Here is a 15782-nt window from a genome sequence, read left to right as displayed (position 1 = left end):
TTGTTCTGGACAGTATGTCAGACAAGCAAATAGTTGAGGAGGTTTCTGACCCTGGCCCAGGCTCCTGAGAACCCAGTCAGGCTCAGGGGGCTCAAGGAGGGGGCAGGGAGAGAGGCAGAGTTTCATCCTGGAACCCAGGGTGGGACCTGTCATACCATACTGGGAGCAAAAGAGGACCAAGGAGCCCAAAGACAAGCCCTAGGATTTATGCAGCTGCCCTGGGAGTGAGAGCCAGGGCTGCGGCGTCCTGAGATGTGGAGAGACAGCGTTCCTACCTGTATCTTCTCCTGCCCTTCTGCCCAACCCTTTCCCGTCTCGAGGGAGGGATGACTGGGTGGAGTGAGGGTAAGGAAGAAGCATCAAGGTGTTTATAAACAACAGATGCCACCAGGTGGTTTATTAAGGTCCAAACCCCAGCCCCTCCCGTCACAGACCACCTGCTGGGGGCTCTAGGCCATTCTCCCACCAAGAGGGCTGGCCGGGTCCCAGGGCCTAGGAAACCTTCCAGAAGGGTCTCTAGGTGTGGGGGAACCCTTTCCCGAAGGCGAAGGGGCTGTGTGATGGGAGAGCGGATGCTCTCGGATTAGCTGACAGTACCGCCGGCCCATAGTGGAAGGCAGGGCTCACCCACTCCTACACTGCAGGGCCTGGGTGTGGGTGTCCGCGCTGGCATCCAGGCTGGGCCCTTTGCAGAGACGGGAAGGGCTAAGAGAAATTGGTCAGCAACGACAGAAATCACTCTAACGGGAGATCAGGAGCTCCGGGCAGGGGCAGGGGTCAGGGGCATATGCCCCCCACCCCCATCCCGCGGACCTCAGAAGTTGTTATCGATGTTCCAGACGTCCCCGCTAAGTGCGTTGGCGGCCCCCTGCAGCGTCCAGGTGAGAAGGGCCAGCTGGCGTCGGAAGCGGCTCTCCTGGAAGCCCAGGCCGGGAGGCACCCGGGAGGAGGCGGCCCCTGGGTCTCCGGAGCCGCCGGAGCGCAGCAGCCGCACATGGTCGAGTAGCGCGCCCAGCGTGTGGTCTCCGCGGCCCAGGAAAATGTGGCGGAACGGGGAGTCGGCCGGCGACACGTACTGGGACAGGAAGTAGAACTCCACCTGCGCCAAGAAGGGGATCAGGTCGGGGTGGGGGCTCCGCCGGGAGCGCGGGCCCGAACAGCAATTCTTTAGCCAGCTTGGGACCTAGTACGCGCCCAGAGACCATTGCTCAGCACCTTCTGTAAAGTCCCACCTCCCTTCGGCTACCCAATCGGGAGCGGCCTTTCTTTGACGTCACCAGCAGCCGGGTAGGATGCGTCCTCCTGCTGTGTTTCGGGTTCTATTCCATTCTTGCTAAGCCTTGACCCACCAAACCTGCGTCCACGTCTCCCCAGTCTTCCCTCTTCACCCATTCACTTACCCGGCTGAAGCCTCAAAGAACAGTCTATAGTCCTGCTGTTCCTCACTTTCCTACACCCCACGCATTCCCCCTCACCACCACCAATGTCCACAGCCAGAGTCAAAGGTCAAGGGGACAGGCCAGTCCTAACGAAGTGCCTGACTTCCTGACCTCCCCGCATGTCTCAGATGCTGTTCATCTTTCCTGAGATGGCGTCTCTCCTAGCCCAGTGCTCCTACCTTTCTTCCCCCTCTCTGGTTCCTTCTGCTCCCACCAAGGGGCAGGCCCAGGACTCCGCCCCCACCCCCTATTCTCCTTACCTACACTCCAGTTGTCTTCAGGCCTGCTGCCTATTAGAATCACTTGGGGGAACTTTTTAATGACCATTGCGTGGGTGCCTCCCCAGCAAAATCAGAATCTCTAGGCTCATAGGCTCCTATCTTTTTTCAAGTCCTCCACCTTTCACCCCAAGGGCTCATCCATGCCCCCGCCTCAGTCAGGACCTCATGGAGATAACTGCCAAGCCCACCTGACAGACCATCCACTGGAATCCTGCTCTCCACTGTTCTGGGCCTCCCCACTGGGTCAGGGGGCCCCTTCACAGCCTCACACACAGCCCTCGGTAAATGGCAGCTGCTATGGTTTTCCTCTTCCTCTTCCCTCAACACCCTGTCTGTCCACCTTCCTTCCAAACATCTCACTTCATTCCAGGCCCCTCACCCACAGGTGGATCTGCCACCGGCCACTCTCATCCAGAGCTCGGCCGTTACGAACTTCATTCCCTCTTCACCACTTACACTCTGGCCAAATCCTTCCTAAAACTCCACTTCGCCCACATCACCTCCCTGCTCCAACACCTTCCTAATGTCCTTGATGCCCGGACCCTAAAAATCCAAACTTCTCATCCTGGCCTTCAGGGCTGCCCATAGGTGATCTCTAGCTCACTGTTGGGTGCACCGCTCCCCTCTGCTTCTCTACAAGCTTCCGTTCTGGCTCTGCTGGTCCACACCCTGCTCCCAAGGACAGCCAGGCCTACTTCCCTGCCACACTCTTACTCTGGGCCTCTCCAACTCTGAAACGTCTTTTCTTTGCACCAACCCAAGTTCTGTCTGTTCTTCAAGACCAACATCATAGTCTAAAGCAGGGGTTAGCAAACATTTTCCTGCAAAAAGCCAGGGAGTAAATATCTTTGTCTTTGCAGGCCATATTGCTTCTGTTGCAAACACCCAACTTGGCCACCATAGCAGCACGAAAGCAGCCATATGAAAATCAATGAGCATGTCTGTGTTTCCATAAAGGTTTATTTGCAGAAACAGGCGGCAGACCAAATTGGGCCCACTGGCTATAGTTTACCAACCCCTGATCTAGAGCCGCAAAGTTCCCTGGGTCTGGCCCAGCTCTGTGCTGTTGGTTCTGAAGTCCTGAATCTTTCACTCTCCAGCCCTGAGTCTGAATCATGCCCCTCACACACAGACACCCTTTATTCCCCTGGGAGCATGTGGCAACTTTGGGGGTTGGGTGAGGGGAGTATCTCTGTGTTCCTGGAGTCTGGCACAGCAGGGGTTAAAGCAAGATCAGTGAATGAGAATGAACCAGGCCCAACCTCTTGTCTCACCCTAGGGTCACCAGTGTCTCAGGGGAGAGGACAAAGGGAGGGAGAGATGGAGAGGTCAGGAAGTGGGGGAGGAAGAGGAAACTGCAGAGAGAGGAGGACGAGGGGGATCAGGAGAAAGGAGCAAGGATGAAAGAGCAAGAGGGGTGGGTTTGGGAACAGAAAGAAGGAATGAGCGATGCCAAGGGACTCGGGAGGAAAACAAAAGGGGCAGGTATGTTCTAAAACCATGGTCGTGCATACACTATGGGTTCCCCGTCCACCCTACACCTAGAGGATGGTCCGGTTTCTCATTTCGCCCTGTAGACTTTTCCCCATGCCCACAGTCCCTACTTATCCCGTTTCCCAAAATCAGTGGGTGACCGGGTTGAGTTCTTGGGGTAAAGAAATGGAAGGAAGTGGAGGGGTTGGAACAGGAGATGGAGTGTGGGTTGCAAAGTATCCAAAACTAAGCAGGAGGGATGGGCCAAGGACGAAGGACTAAGGTCTTGTATAACTTTACGTGACACCTCCCCCAGGCAGCTTCTCTGGGCTTCACCCATCTTGTTACCAGAAGGAAGAGAGCTCTCCTTGCTCTGAATTTCTTCAGCCTTTGCCCCTCCTGGGCCACAAGCTTGTGCCTCTTGTACTGTGGAGAATCGTGTACATGCTTTTTCCCGCCAGAGGGGCGAGGAGGCGGTGGAGGGCTCTGTGTGTGCGGGGGGGGGGGGGGGGGGGGGGGGTGTCCCAGTTCTGCCACTGCGTCTGCCAAGCAGCCGGCCCTCCCTGCCAGTCTCATCACTTTGCGGGGCCTGCCTCAGGGGTCGCTCCAGCCTGGCCGGATTAAAAGCCGAGACAACGGACAGGAGCGCACAGCGTGGCGGCCGGCTCCGGGGGTGGGCGGGGCCTCACCCGCATGATGCGCACGTTGTACATGCGCGTCAGCCGCTCGTCGCTCTCCTCGGAGCTGTAGATCTCCTTCCGCAGCTTCTCCGCCGCCCGGATGTAGTCCCCCCGCGCCGAGTACACCCACTGGAGGGTCAGCCCGCGGGCCTGAGGGTGGAGATGCAGGCTGGGCCCGGACACGGGGGCCAGGACCCCGGCCTAGGCTGGGGATCCAGATGCTGGGGGACTAGGGGACGGGGAGGGACCCCAGGGCCGGCAGGAGGAGGGCATGTGGGGGATGGGATGCTGGGAGAGGGAAGACGACCTGGGCGGTTGGGAGGGGACCAGCTGGGTCCTAGGGCAGGAGTCAAGGGGCCAGGTTACCAGAGGGGACTAGACCCTAGGGACTGTGGGACGGAGGGGCCGGACCTCTGGATTGGGCCACACTTTGAGGGGATATAGCGCCCCCCACCCCCAGAAGCAGCGTTGGTATCTTGGACCTTCAGGTCCCCAGAGAACTCGTTGAGGCTGCCGATGTGCCTGAGAACCACGTCCCCGTAGCGGCCGAAGTCCAGGGGCAGCAGGTGATCGTGGCTGAGCCGGATCAGCAGCTGCCCGGCGAGCTGGGCCACAGCCTGGGCCACGGCGGGCAGGCGGCCGCGCAGCGCCCTGTGTAGGTTCTCGTATGTGTCGTCCTTCGTGTGCAGGAACGGGTACGCCTGGCCGTCCTGCCGGGACAGGGCGCGGGCTGCTGCAGGGGCTTGGTGCAGACAGGCGGAGGGGCTGCGGCTCTGGGGCAGGGCCGGGAAGTCTCACCTCCATGAAGGAGAACTCGACGGCAGGGACCCCCGCAAAGGCGGTGAAGGAATAGGCACTGCTGTCCATGGGCAGCGGCCGGATCCTGGGAGTGGGCAGGTGGGAGGGCTCTGTGGGATGGGCTCCCCCCACAGCTGTCCTCCCTCCCTCCCTCCCTCCCGGCCCCAACTTACACTTCGGCATCCCAGCTGTGATTGTTGAACACCACCTGCTCATAGAGGGTCTGCCCACTGCGGTTAGGAGAGTCCACCTGGGGGGCAGGAGAGGGGGCAGGGTCAGGCTCTGGCCGCCACCAGCTTCCCTTCATCCCCTGCTCCTGGCCAGGCTCTTGCCTGCTTCAGGATGTTCTCTATGAGGCTGATCAGAAGAGGGCTGGTCTTGGCATGGAACTTGTCGTCTCCTGCAGAGAGGGAGGAGAAGGGATGCCAGGCTCAAGGCTGGGGCCCCGCGGCCAGGGTGCACCAGGGGGCGCCCAGCGGGGGCCCCGCCCCCACTTACCCAGCACTGCGTTGTCCAGGCTCACGTAGACCACGGCTTTGAGGTGCAGCACGCTGAGGTAGCCCTGTGCGTGAGGGACGTGGGGTGTCAAAGCCCCACCTCTTCCCACTGCCTGACTCCCGGCCCTGGACCCCACATTACCTCCAGCCACTCCGTGGAGCCCACACTCCCAAAGTCACCTCCGTCCCAGCTGATGAAGAGAAGACTCCTGCGGGGCTGGAAGCCTGGAAGCAGAGTGGGTCAGGAGGATGGGCTCCGCTGGACGCCGAGCAAAGACCCATCTTTGTCTTCTTCTGTCCTGCGGCCCTGACTCCACCATCACAGTGAGGGAGCTTGCTTTCATACGGAGTCTCCTGCTTAATGCTTCCCTCGGACCGAGGACTACGGTTATAGCTGACCCTTGAACATGGGTTTGAACTGCGTGGGTCCACTTACATGCAGATTTTCAACTGAGCAGAGGAGTCAGCGCCCCTAACCCTGGCGCTGCTCCAGGGCCAGCTCTACTCTCATGTTTGGATGAGGAAACGGAGGTAAAGTGACTTGCCCAGGGCCATGTAGCTGGGACGTGAGGAAGCCAGGTTTGGAGCCCAGGCCTGCGTGTCCCCCTCTAGCCTGTGCACCTGACCGCCTCTCTGCCCTGTGCTGGCTCAGGCCACAGCCCCAGCTGCCCGGCCCAGGCCCTGACCTTACCATTGCTCACCATGGAGGAAAAGGTCCGCACCAGCTCCAGCAGTATGGCTGTCCCCACAGCGGATTTGGCCGCCCCTGGGCCCCACGCATCCCTCTGGGCCCCGATGACAACGTAATGATCTGCGGGAGGGGAGGCTCTTGACGTCCTTACATTGGCAGCACCCAGAGAGTACCTGGGAGGGCAGTGCTCGCGGGGCAGTCGGCCATGTCCCGCATAAGTCCTAACAGGTTTTCCTCCCTAACGCTTCTCTCTAATCCACACGCACCCCTGCTCCAGCATTCTCCTCTGAGCCACATCACGGGCCCCCCCTGTGTCTCTCCCTCAGTGCTCGTAGGTACCATACTCTTCGGCTCAAGAACCCACTCTGATTGCCCACCGCTATCTGCGTCTAGTTAGGCTTGAAAGGTTCATCTATCTCATTGGAACTCCCGTTCATGCTATAATATCACCCAACACATGCTTGCTCACCTCCAGTGCTAGGGAACTCACGCCTGTGCTGAATGCCTACCCTTTCTCTGGACAGATTTGACCATGGGATCTACCCACTGCTACCCCCCTCAGTCCCAGATCAGCCTCAACTTGCCAGCCTCCCTCCCTGCTCAGCCCACCACACCCTCCACTGGGCACCACTCTCCCCCACTCCCCTGGGGCCTCCTGCTTCAGCCCCATCTCTAGGCAGGGTTCATGAGTGGCGGCTCCCCTCCTGCTGGCTGTGGGTGATGCTGGGCAAGCGAGCACACCTGGCTCTGAGCGGCCCTCGATGCAGCCAAAGATGTTGCTGATGGGGGTGGAGACCCTGTGGTTGTTGACCCCGAGGTGCAAGCCTGGCCCAGGGCCCAGGCGGTAAGGGGAGCCTGGGAGGCGCCCCTGCCATTCCTGGGGGGCCACAGGGCCTTGGAGCTTCCTGGAGAGAGGCAGGGCAGAAAGTATTGGAAGTGGCAGAGAGGCCCAGGCTATAGAAGAGCCCAGAGCTCCCTCTTTGCTCTTTCCCTCCCACCTTCTGGCTCCAGCTCTACTTCTGCACTCTGCCTGCTGCCTTGGACAGTTGCGCAGGTTATGTCCTGCTCAAAGTGAGCCCGTGCCCAGCCAGAAGATCCATCTTTTTCTAGTTCAGCCAAAAGCACTTTACAGGTTAGCTACGCCTCCTTTCCTCCTCCCCTCCCCGCCCCCACAGGCCCCTCACCTCAGCAGGAGGGAGGCGATGTCCGCACTGATGGGCTGAGCGGGGATATTAGGGAGGCCGGAGGACTGGACTGGCGGGAATTGGGTTTGGTTAAAGGAAGGGAAGCCAGGTGTGTACGGGTCCCCAGTTCCCAGGTGCACCTATGAGGAAAGGGGTGTCCACGCCAAAGCTGTGAGCTGGGCTCCAAGGAGTAGCCTACCAGCCCCATCCCAGACAAGGAGGTCCAGGTCTGGGGACCCCAAGAATCCACTGCTGGCTGCCCCCAGACTCACATGTCCATACACAGCCCTGTGGCTGGACAGGCTGAGCTTGTGTGGGTCCTGGGAGAAGTCTGCTGGATCGGGGTATATGAGCACTCCTCGGGCCCCAAAGTCCTGGGCACTGGCCACCTGGAGAAGGAAAGTGTCTAACAGACTCCTTCTCCCGGAGAAAACCGATTTGTAAGGGCAGGGGAAGTAAGGAAAAGTGACTGCCTCTGCTCCTATTTCATGGAACCACAGAGAAGCTGTGAACACCGCCTGACCGTCATCATCGTCCCGCCTTCCCCCGTGCCTTGGCATCCCTCAAACCCCACTGTCCTTTGCATTCCTCCGTGTTTGTTCCCCATCCCAACCTCCCGATTTTGTTTCCCGCCAACATTTTCTAACAACCCACTTGGTTCTTTCTTTTCTTTCTCTGACAGCCTCCTAGACGCTTCCCATCTGCCGCTATCCTATCTTGGCTTTCCCCAGCCCTGCACCCTCCCGCTCCACGCTACCCCCTCCCCACCAGGGATCCTCACCTTCTGGGCAAAGCTGATCTCCCCCAAGCGCACCAGCAGGAGGCGCCCCGCCGGCTCCACGCCCCGGGCCCGCAGGTCCTGCAGGTCCTCCGGCCGCCCGTAGTGGGCGTACACCAGCTCTCCCTGGGGATGGGGAGGGCGGTGAGGCGTGCGCTCCGGGTCCCTCCTCTGCCACCCGGGAAAGGGCGCGCGCTGCCCGGGTCCTGGGGACGGGACGGGGGGCGCTCACCGTGGCGTTGCCCGTGGCGCTGTAGGGACAGTAGACGTCGTGGTCCTCCAGCTGCAGGGGCTCCCCGAGTTTCCCAGCCTCACCGACCCAGTGCAGGGTATTGGGATGAGCCCTGAAGAGGAGAGGTGGTGAGCGTCCCCGCGCGCCCCCCCCCCGCGCGCCCCCCCGCGCCCCCCCCCCGCGCGCCCCCCCGCGCGCCCCCCCGCGCGCCCCCCGCGCGCCCCCCGCGCGCCCCCCGCGCACTCACGGGTCCGGAAACTGCAGCCCCACGTAGTGCGTGTCCATCCACACGTGGTCCAGCTTTTGGCTCGAGAGCGCCTCCCGGATGTCCTGAGCCAGAGAGGCCATCCCGGCCGAGCCAGCCATCCTTTTCCGAAGGCTGGTTTGCCTGAGCGGGAAGAGGTGGGATTGGGGCTCGGAAGGGGAGAGGGACTTCTGGGCGCCTGGAGGAGAGGGAGGGAGGAGGGAATGATGCCAGAGACGTGGGGTGACCCTGGGCGGTGAGGAGCTCCTAAGTCTCTCCCTGACCCCTGCCACCACCATCCATCCGGTCACCACTGCGCTGTCTCTAAGGCTGCCTCCTTCTGCTTAAAGCCCTAGCTTCCGATAGGGTGGTATCCTGCCCACCATCCCTTAGGTTTTTCGTGGTCCAGGCCAAACTCACCGATCTATCTCCAGTCCCCCCCCCCACGCACACACATACACATACACACATAGGCACACTGGCCGTGCTCCGCCCCACGCGTGAAAACGCTTTTCTTTCAAAGGACTAAGTGGGCAGAGGCGGCCCTCCATCTACCCGGTCCTCCAGCTGGGTCTCATGGAGACATCTTACACTGTGATTACTGGGATGATAGCAGGGTCCCTTGTCTTGGACACTTCACCCTGTCTTCTTCCATAGTCACCACCTAACTGAGCCTCTTGTCCCCTGAGCAACCCCCTGTTCTTCCATCTCCCCTTCCATGCCCCCACATGGCCTCCCTGCCAAAGGGCCTCACCTTTGCCGTCTCCACGGCAGACTCCTCCCTCCCCGGCGTTCTCATTGAATACCCCTCCACCTTTGGCCTGGGCAGAAACCCAAGCTGTCCCTTGAGAGGCCAGGTCTCCTATGGGGCTCTTGAGCTCAGGAGAGAACTCAGGGTATCATACCACCCGGGCTTGGAGCGGAGGCAGGTTCCTGGCTCCACTGTTGGAAGTCCTGCCCATTTCTCCTCCGGTTAACCTCTCTCCTTTTGAAGCCTGTGCCATCCAGCTCTCCCCTCCTCTGCCCTTCTTCCAGCCAATCGGTCACTTGTCCACTTTCATCAAGGGCTTTGGCATCTGGCTTGGCATTTTCCTCTCCACACCACGGTCCACTCACGTTGTGTCACCGCTTCAAAATCCACATGCAGGGTGCGCCCTGGTCTCAGCCTCCTCCCCTCAGCTCTCAAGAGGACCCCTGCACCCCAGGACTCCGTGATCGCCGTGGCTTTCTCAGTACCATTCCTGCTGCCCCCTCCCGTCCCGATCGAGGAGCTCAAGCATTTGTTTGAAACTACCTCTGTCAGGGCTCCTGGGTGGCTCAGTCAGTTAAGCGTCTGCTCAGGTCATGATCCTGGGGTCCTGGGATCAAGCCCCTCATTGGGCTCCCTGCTCAGCAGGGAGTCTACTTTTCCCTCTCCCTCTGCCCATGTCCCCGCTCATGCTCTCCTTCTCTCTCTCAAATAAATAAATAAAATCTTAAGAGAAAAAAAAAAAAAGAAAAGAGGGGCGCCTGAGTGGCACAGCGGTTAAGCGTCTGCCTTCGGCTCAGGGCGTGATCCCGGCGTTACGGGATCGAGCCCCACATCAGGCTCCTCTGCTATGAGCCTGCTTCTTCCTCTCCCACTCCCCTGCTTGTGTTCCCTCTCTCGCTGGCTGTCTCTATCTCTGTCGAATAAGTAAATAAAATCTTAAAAAAAAAAAAGAAAAAAAGAAAAGAAACTGCATCTGTCAGTGTGTTCGTAAAATGGGTGCTGCGCCCTGTGGGTTCCTGTGCCTAACAATAAACGTGACGTCCACACTGCAATACAGACAGGCCTTGCAAACAGTGTTAGGTTAAAAAAAAAAAAGTGTATCAAAATTAAAAACACACTGGAGATAGCTATATCTGAGTAGTACGTCTTGGAGTGATTTTTTTCTAACTTTCCTCTTTATATTTTTGCATATGGCTTAACTTTTAAAATAATGAACATAGAGGATTTTATACAAACATTAATGTTTTGAAAAACCCACAGATGCACATAAAACATTACATACATGGCAAAGCCACTTGGGAATTTAAAGGCTCACATCAGGGGCGCCTGGGTAGCGCAGTCATTAAAGCGTCTGCCTTTGGCTCAGGGCGTGATCCTGGCGTACCGGGATCGAGTCCCACATCAGGCTCCTCTGCTAGGAGCCTGCTTCTTCCTCTCCCACTCCCCCTGCTGTGTTTCCTCTCTCACTGGCTGTCTCTCTGTCACATAAATAAATAAAATCTTTTAAAAAAATAAATAAATAAAATAAAGGCTCACATCAAACACACCAGATGAGGTGCTTCTGGGGGAGGGGATGGGAAAGAGCCGTCAGCGTTAGGGACGGAAATTAAATAAAAAAGCCCTTCCCTGGGGCGCCTGGCTGGCTCAGTCGATGGGTGCTCATGCGATTCCTGATCTCAGGGTTGTAAGTTCGAGCCCCATGTTGGGTGTAAAGATTACTTAAAAATAAAATCTTTAAAAAACAAAACCAAACCCAAAAAAGCCCTTCACTGAGACACTGAACTAGCACCTCAGGAGTATCATAGACTCTGTTCTTTGTACTGACCTTAAAAACAAAACAAAACAAAAAGCCCTCCCCTACATCTGGTCATGATATGCTATTGTTTTAAAGTCTTCATTTCTCTCTTTCCTCTTAGGAGAAAATCCAAAGCAGTTTGTGTAGCCATTAGGGCCTTTTAAGGCCTAAGCCACACCCACCTTGACACGGCAGCTCCCCAAGGCCAGAGGTCAAAATCCAAGCTCCATGATGTGTCATTCAAGACTTTTCTGGGGGCACCTGGGTGGCACAGCGGTTAAGCGTCTGCCTTCGGCTCAGGGCGTGATCCTGGCGTTATGGGATCGAGCCCCGCATCAGGCTCCTCTGCTATGAGCCTGCTTCTTCCTCACCCACTCCCCCTGCTTGTGTTCCCTCTCTCGCTGGCTGTCTCTATCCTGTCAAATAAATAAATAAAATCTTAAAAAAAAAAAAAAAAAGACTTTTCTGGGTCTGTCCCACCGCCTGTCTGGATACTGCACCCCTCTGCTCTCATTCAGACAACCACATGGACCTTCCTTCACGTCTTCCAATAAGCCACAATCTCCCACCCCAGACCCTTTGCACCTGCTGTTCTCTGACCTGAAATGCTTTGCCACCTTCTCTTTGCCTGGTGAAGGACTCACACCTCAGGCTTCAACTCATCACTTCCTCAAGGAAGCCTTCCCTGGCCCCCAATTTAAGTCAGGTCCCCCTGGTTATAGTCATTCCCCACATCTTTTATTTTTCCTTCAAAACAGTGATCCTAGTGATAAATATATGCCATGAACGTGATTATCAGTTCAGTATTGATTTCCCCCCATAGACTGCAAGCTCCATAAGAACAAGGCCCAGACTTTTGTTCTCTGCTCTATTGTCCCCACCTACTTAGCCGAGCACCTGCCACATAGTAGGTGCTCGAAGATATGTGGTGGATAAATGAATGAATGACCTCATCAGTGTCCCTGCGTCCAGCTGCTCACTTCCCTCGCCACGCCCACATGGGTCTTGTCATTACCCAGAATTCCATTTCTGGAATCTTTATCCACTGGGGATTTACTGAGCACCAACTTAATGCCAGGCACTCTGCTAGGTGCTGGACACATCCAGATAAATAGGACACGGCTGATCAGATAAATCTCAAAAGTTCCAACACGCCGCTCTCTGACTAGAGTTGTCCGGGTTCCAGCTTGCTTCTTGACTCCTCTCTACACCTGCCCCTCAACCATACTGAGTGCTCCCGACTGTCCCATTCCTTCCTTCTCCGTCCACCCTGGGGGCGTGCATCACTTCACTGCTTGCTCCCCTCACCATCACCCTCTTGCCTCCCTGCCCTCTGATGGCGTCCCCAGTGCCACACCTCACCGTGGGCCCTGAGAAACCACCCGCCTGCTCAGCCTGTACCCAGACGACCCAGCGTTGCTCAAGAAAATAAGAGACCCTGCATGTTGTTGACCCCACAGACGTAAGGCCTGTGAGCAAGGTGGATCCAGCAGTGTGTCCAAAGAGTAATAACACGCCTCGATCAAGTTTCGCATCGACCACATGAAGACAAGAAAACCGATCAATACCAATTACTACAGAAAATGTAAACTAAAGACATACAGACCTAAATTAAAGCAGAAAAATCAGGTGACCATTTCAGTACATTCTGGCAAAATATTTGAAAAAAAAAAATCCAAACCTGTCTCTCCTTTCCTGATCATGAAGAAGAAGGAGGAGGAGAAGAAGGAGGAGGAGAAGGGGGAGGGGGAGGAGGAGGAGGAGGAGGGAGGAGGAAGAGGAAGGGGCAGAGGAGGAAGGGGAAGGGGAGGAGGAGGAGGAAGAAGAAGGAGAAGGAGAAAGCCAGAAGTAGAAGGAAACTTCCTTGATTCATTTTTAAAAAACTATCCAGAGTCTACAGGAAAGTTCACACTCAATAACAAAGTTGTATAAAGACATTCCTACAAAAGTCAGGAGATAGGCCTACCTCCCGTCATCATTACCTAAAGTCACATCCTCTCTAATGCAATAAGCAATGAAAAAGACACAAAGGGTATAAACACTGAGAAAGAAGTTATGTATCTCTCAGCGTCTATAGCTTATATGACTTTCTACTTGGAAAACCCAGAAGAATCCACTGAAATGCCATTCCTGACCCAAGAGTGGCCTCTGGTGGCCCAACCTCTTCTCTGGACCTACCTGGGCAGATCCTTCCCGATGGGGAAGTGACCTCAGCAGAACAAGAGAAACCCCCGACCTGTTTGTGCTTTGCTCTGGGCCTGCAAGGTCTGTGTCTGGCTGGCATCTCTCATAATGCAGATAGAGGGGGATGGTCTGCTCTCATGAATGCATTTGCTTGCTCGTTTTTTTTTTTTCTGATTCCTTAAAGTGTCCCTTCTCAGACCCCCCCCCCCCCCAGAGCTCCCTGCAGGTCAAAATCCAAGCTCCGCGATGTGGCATTCAGGACTTTTATGGATCCGTCCCACCTCCTCTCTGGATACTGGACCCCTCTGCTCTCACTCAGCTCCCGCATCTCCCAAGTGTGCCCTGTTCAGACCCCGAGCCCTCTGCTCTCTTATCTCTGGAACACTCTCCCTCTCCTGTGCTCCAAATGCCTGACATCCTTCCCAGGACCATGGAACAGGGAGGCCAGGGAGGCGAGTGGAAGGACTCAGAAGGGACCCCACATCAGGGTCCTGGGAGGAGAGGAAAGGAGGCTGAGTCTAAGTGAGTGAGTGAGGGTTTTCAAGGCCTGGGAAGGGGGCAGGCTGACCCTTACCTGATGGTGTCCTCCAGGCGCCCCTCCCCCAGGTGTCGCAGGAACATGGCCTGGAGGTCGCTCCAGTACAGTGTGCCCTGGTGGGAGTCTGGGCCCGGCTCATAGTTTATGTCCTCGCTGACCACCAACACGTCATCCCCACATGCCTGGCAGGACCCTCGGAAGGACACATAGCCCAGAAGGAAAGCTGAGGGATGGCAAGATGAAGATTCTCCTTGTGCCCCACTCTGGATGCCATAAATCCCTCCAACCCGGGCCCTTTACTGGTCGTGGGGCGGGGGGAAGACTCTCACCCCCAGTGAAGATCAGCAGGGCTGTCAGGACCAGGTAGGGGGCAGTCCTTCGTCCTGGTGCTGCCCAGAGTCCGAGGTTTGGCCTCCCTGCTCGAGAGCCCAGGTCAGGGCCCCTCAGCTCCATGGGGCAGAAGTGGGCTGCTGGCTCAGCCCCCTCCTCCCCGTCTTCCTCTTCCTCCTCCAGGCGCCACTGCTGGGTGCCCTCCACACGCTTGTAGATGGTCTGAGAGGGTCGTGGGGACAACCTTTGCTGAGGGGGAGGGGGGCACGGCGGCCATGAGACTGGGGAAAGAGGTGTGGGGGATGGGGCAGGATCTGGCCATAAGAGCCAGTGACTCTGGAGTGCCCAAGGAGCACAAGGCAGGGGAAAGGGTCCTGAGAGGCAAGCTGGAGGGGAGAGATGGAGGTGGGAAGGGGAGGGGGCGGCCTTGGGGTATGGGAGGGGGCCGAGGGACCTGGAGAGAAGGCCAAAAGTGTCCCCCAACCCCGCTTGGTCTTACCGTTCTCTGAAGTAGACCCCAAAGTCGCTCCATGCTCATGCCCCCTCCTGAGCCCTGCAGGCTGTTCCCCCCACAGTGATAAACCGTTTGTGGGAGCCCCAAGAGGGCCCCTTATCAGCCCTGGCAGGCAGCCTGAGCCCAAGCGGTTCTTCTCCCCCAGAAAGGGTGGGGGCACAGTCCTGGCCTCAGTCCAGCCTTCCAGATATGAACCCCCAGCCCAGGCTAGAGGACGAGGGGCTGTGCCCTACCCTGCCAATCCCTCCACAGTCCCACTCCTGCCCCCTCCCTGCAAAACAATCAATTTTTTTACCTTGGGGCAGACTTTGGCCTCCTAGTTCCCGTCAGGGGTGGGGGAGGGGGGCTGATAGTTGGGGAGGGCAAAAAGATAAGGATACCCTCTCCTGCTTCCACCTCTCCCAGTGTCCTTGGGGACCCCTTCCTAAGCTCCCCACCATGAAAACCTCCCTTCCCCTCAAATCATCTGGCTTTCAGGCCCACCTGTGAGTGCCCAGCCAGGCCTTGTAAACATTAGTTCCCTGACACATTAGTTCCCTGTTCTGACACCTGCCCCCAAGCGATCCTAAACTTAAGTTGCGACAGTGGGGTGACCTGGGGGTTGGTCTGGCCCTGTAGATACCTGTCTCATTGGAATCAGGCTGAAAAGTGGGTCTCAGGCTCCTATTAACTTCTGGGGGAGGGAGGGGCATGGGTGGGAGCATATGGTCAAACAGGACCAGTGAGTGCTCCATATTGGGGTTCTCCCGGAGCCGTGGGTCAAGGCCCACCAGGCACTGGTGGCAAGAGTCCTGGTCAAGGCCTGGGCAGAGTTGGATGACCTTTAACAATCCATGGTCTTCTCTGGGCACCTGAGTCTCTTTGGTGACGGGAGGACTTGATTTCTACCTCTTTTGGGTCTGGCACCCCAGGAACACATCACAGACACAAACTGCTAAGTTTTACCCAGAATTTCTCGCAGGGGTGCAGGTCTCCAAGCCCTACCGAGGACCCCCAGACAAGTAGCTCTGGAATAGAAGGGCTCAGGGGCCCGTGTCGAGGTCTCCCTTGGGAAACCTCAGCGCCTACCCAAATTGGGAGAGAAACTCAGAGCTGCTGGGGCGCACCAGTGCCCCAGTCCCCGCCCCATTCTGGCCCCCGCCAAGAGCCGGGAGAAGGAAGACGCAGCACAGCCGGGCTCACCTGAGAGCAGGTCCGCGGAGACTTAGGCACCACCTCCCACCTGAGGCCCGAGGCCCCTCCCACCCAGCCCCCCGCCTCCTGTCCCGCCCAAGCCCAGCCCCGGGGCTGGCCCTGGCTCCGCCCCAACCCCCCTGGGGTCGAGTCTCCAGCACCTAGCTGGAGGCCTTTGCTCCTAGCTGGGGGCCTTCTCG

The 15782-nt window shown here is 57.5% G+C and overlaps 1 protein-coding gene across 7 annotated transcripts; it reads right to left on the bottom strand.

Annotated features, from left to right (window-relative positions):
* Positions 1–367: 367 nt before the first annotated feature.
* On the bottom strand, positions 368–15655 carry TFR2 (transferrin receptor 2). Of its 7 annotated transcripts, none has more exons than XM_026516118.4 (19): positions 15592–15655; positions 14395–14455; positions 13895–14144; positions 13602–13788; positions 8301–8441; positions 8054–8165; positions 7825–7947; positions 7316–7432; positions 7044–7183; positions 6601–6764; positions 5860–5979; positions 5311–5393; positions 5170–5233; positions 5004–5071; positions 4845–4921; positions 4672–4756; positions 4356–4583; positions 3883–4023; positions 368–1099 (listed from the first exon to the last, which is right to left on the bottom strand). In XM_026516118.4, exons 2-19 carry the CDS (start codon positions 14431–14433, stop codon positions 815–817), a joined length of 2424 nt encoding a protein of 807 aa, XP_026371903.1. In that variant the 5' UTR covers positions 14434–14455; positions 15592–15655; the 3' UTR covers positions 368–814. The 7 variants fall into 7 exon arrangements, with proteins under 7 accessions (XP_026371903.1, XP_044246236.1, XP_057171198.1 ...); XM_044390301.3 differs by having other exon boundaries at positions 13895–14117; positions 15592–15635; XM_057315215.1 differs by having other exon boundaries at positions 13895–14117; positions 15355–15593.
* Between the last annotated feature and the right edge of the window lie 127 nt (positions 15656–15782).

Source organism: Ursus arctos, unplaced genomic scaffold (assembly GCF_023065955.2).
Source record: "Ursus arctos isolate Adak ecotype North America unplaced genomic scaffold, UrsArc2.0 scaffold_2, whole genome shotgun sequence".
NCBI classification, from domain to species: domain Eukaryota; kingdom Metazoa; phylum Chordata; class Mammalia; order Carnivora; family Ursidae; genus Ursus; species Ursus arctos.
The sequence above is the reverse complement of the archived record's forward strand: the minus strand, read 5'-3'. Positions and strand labels throughout refer to the sequence as shown.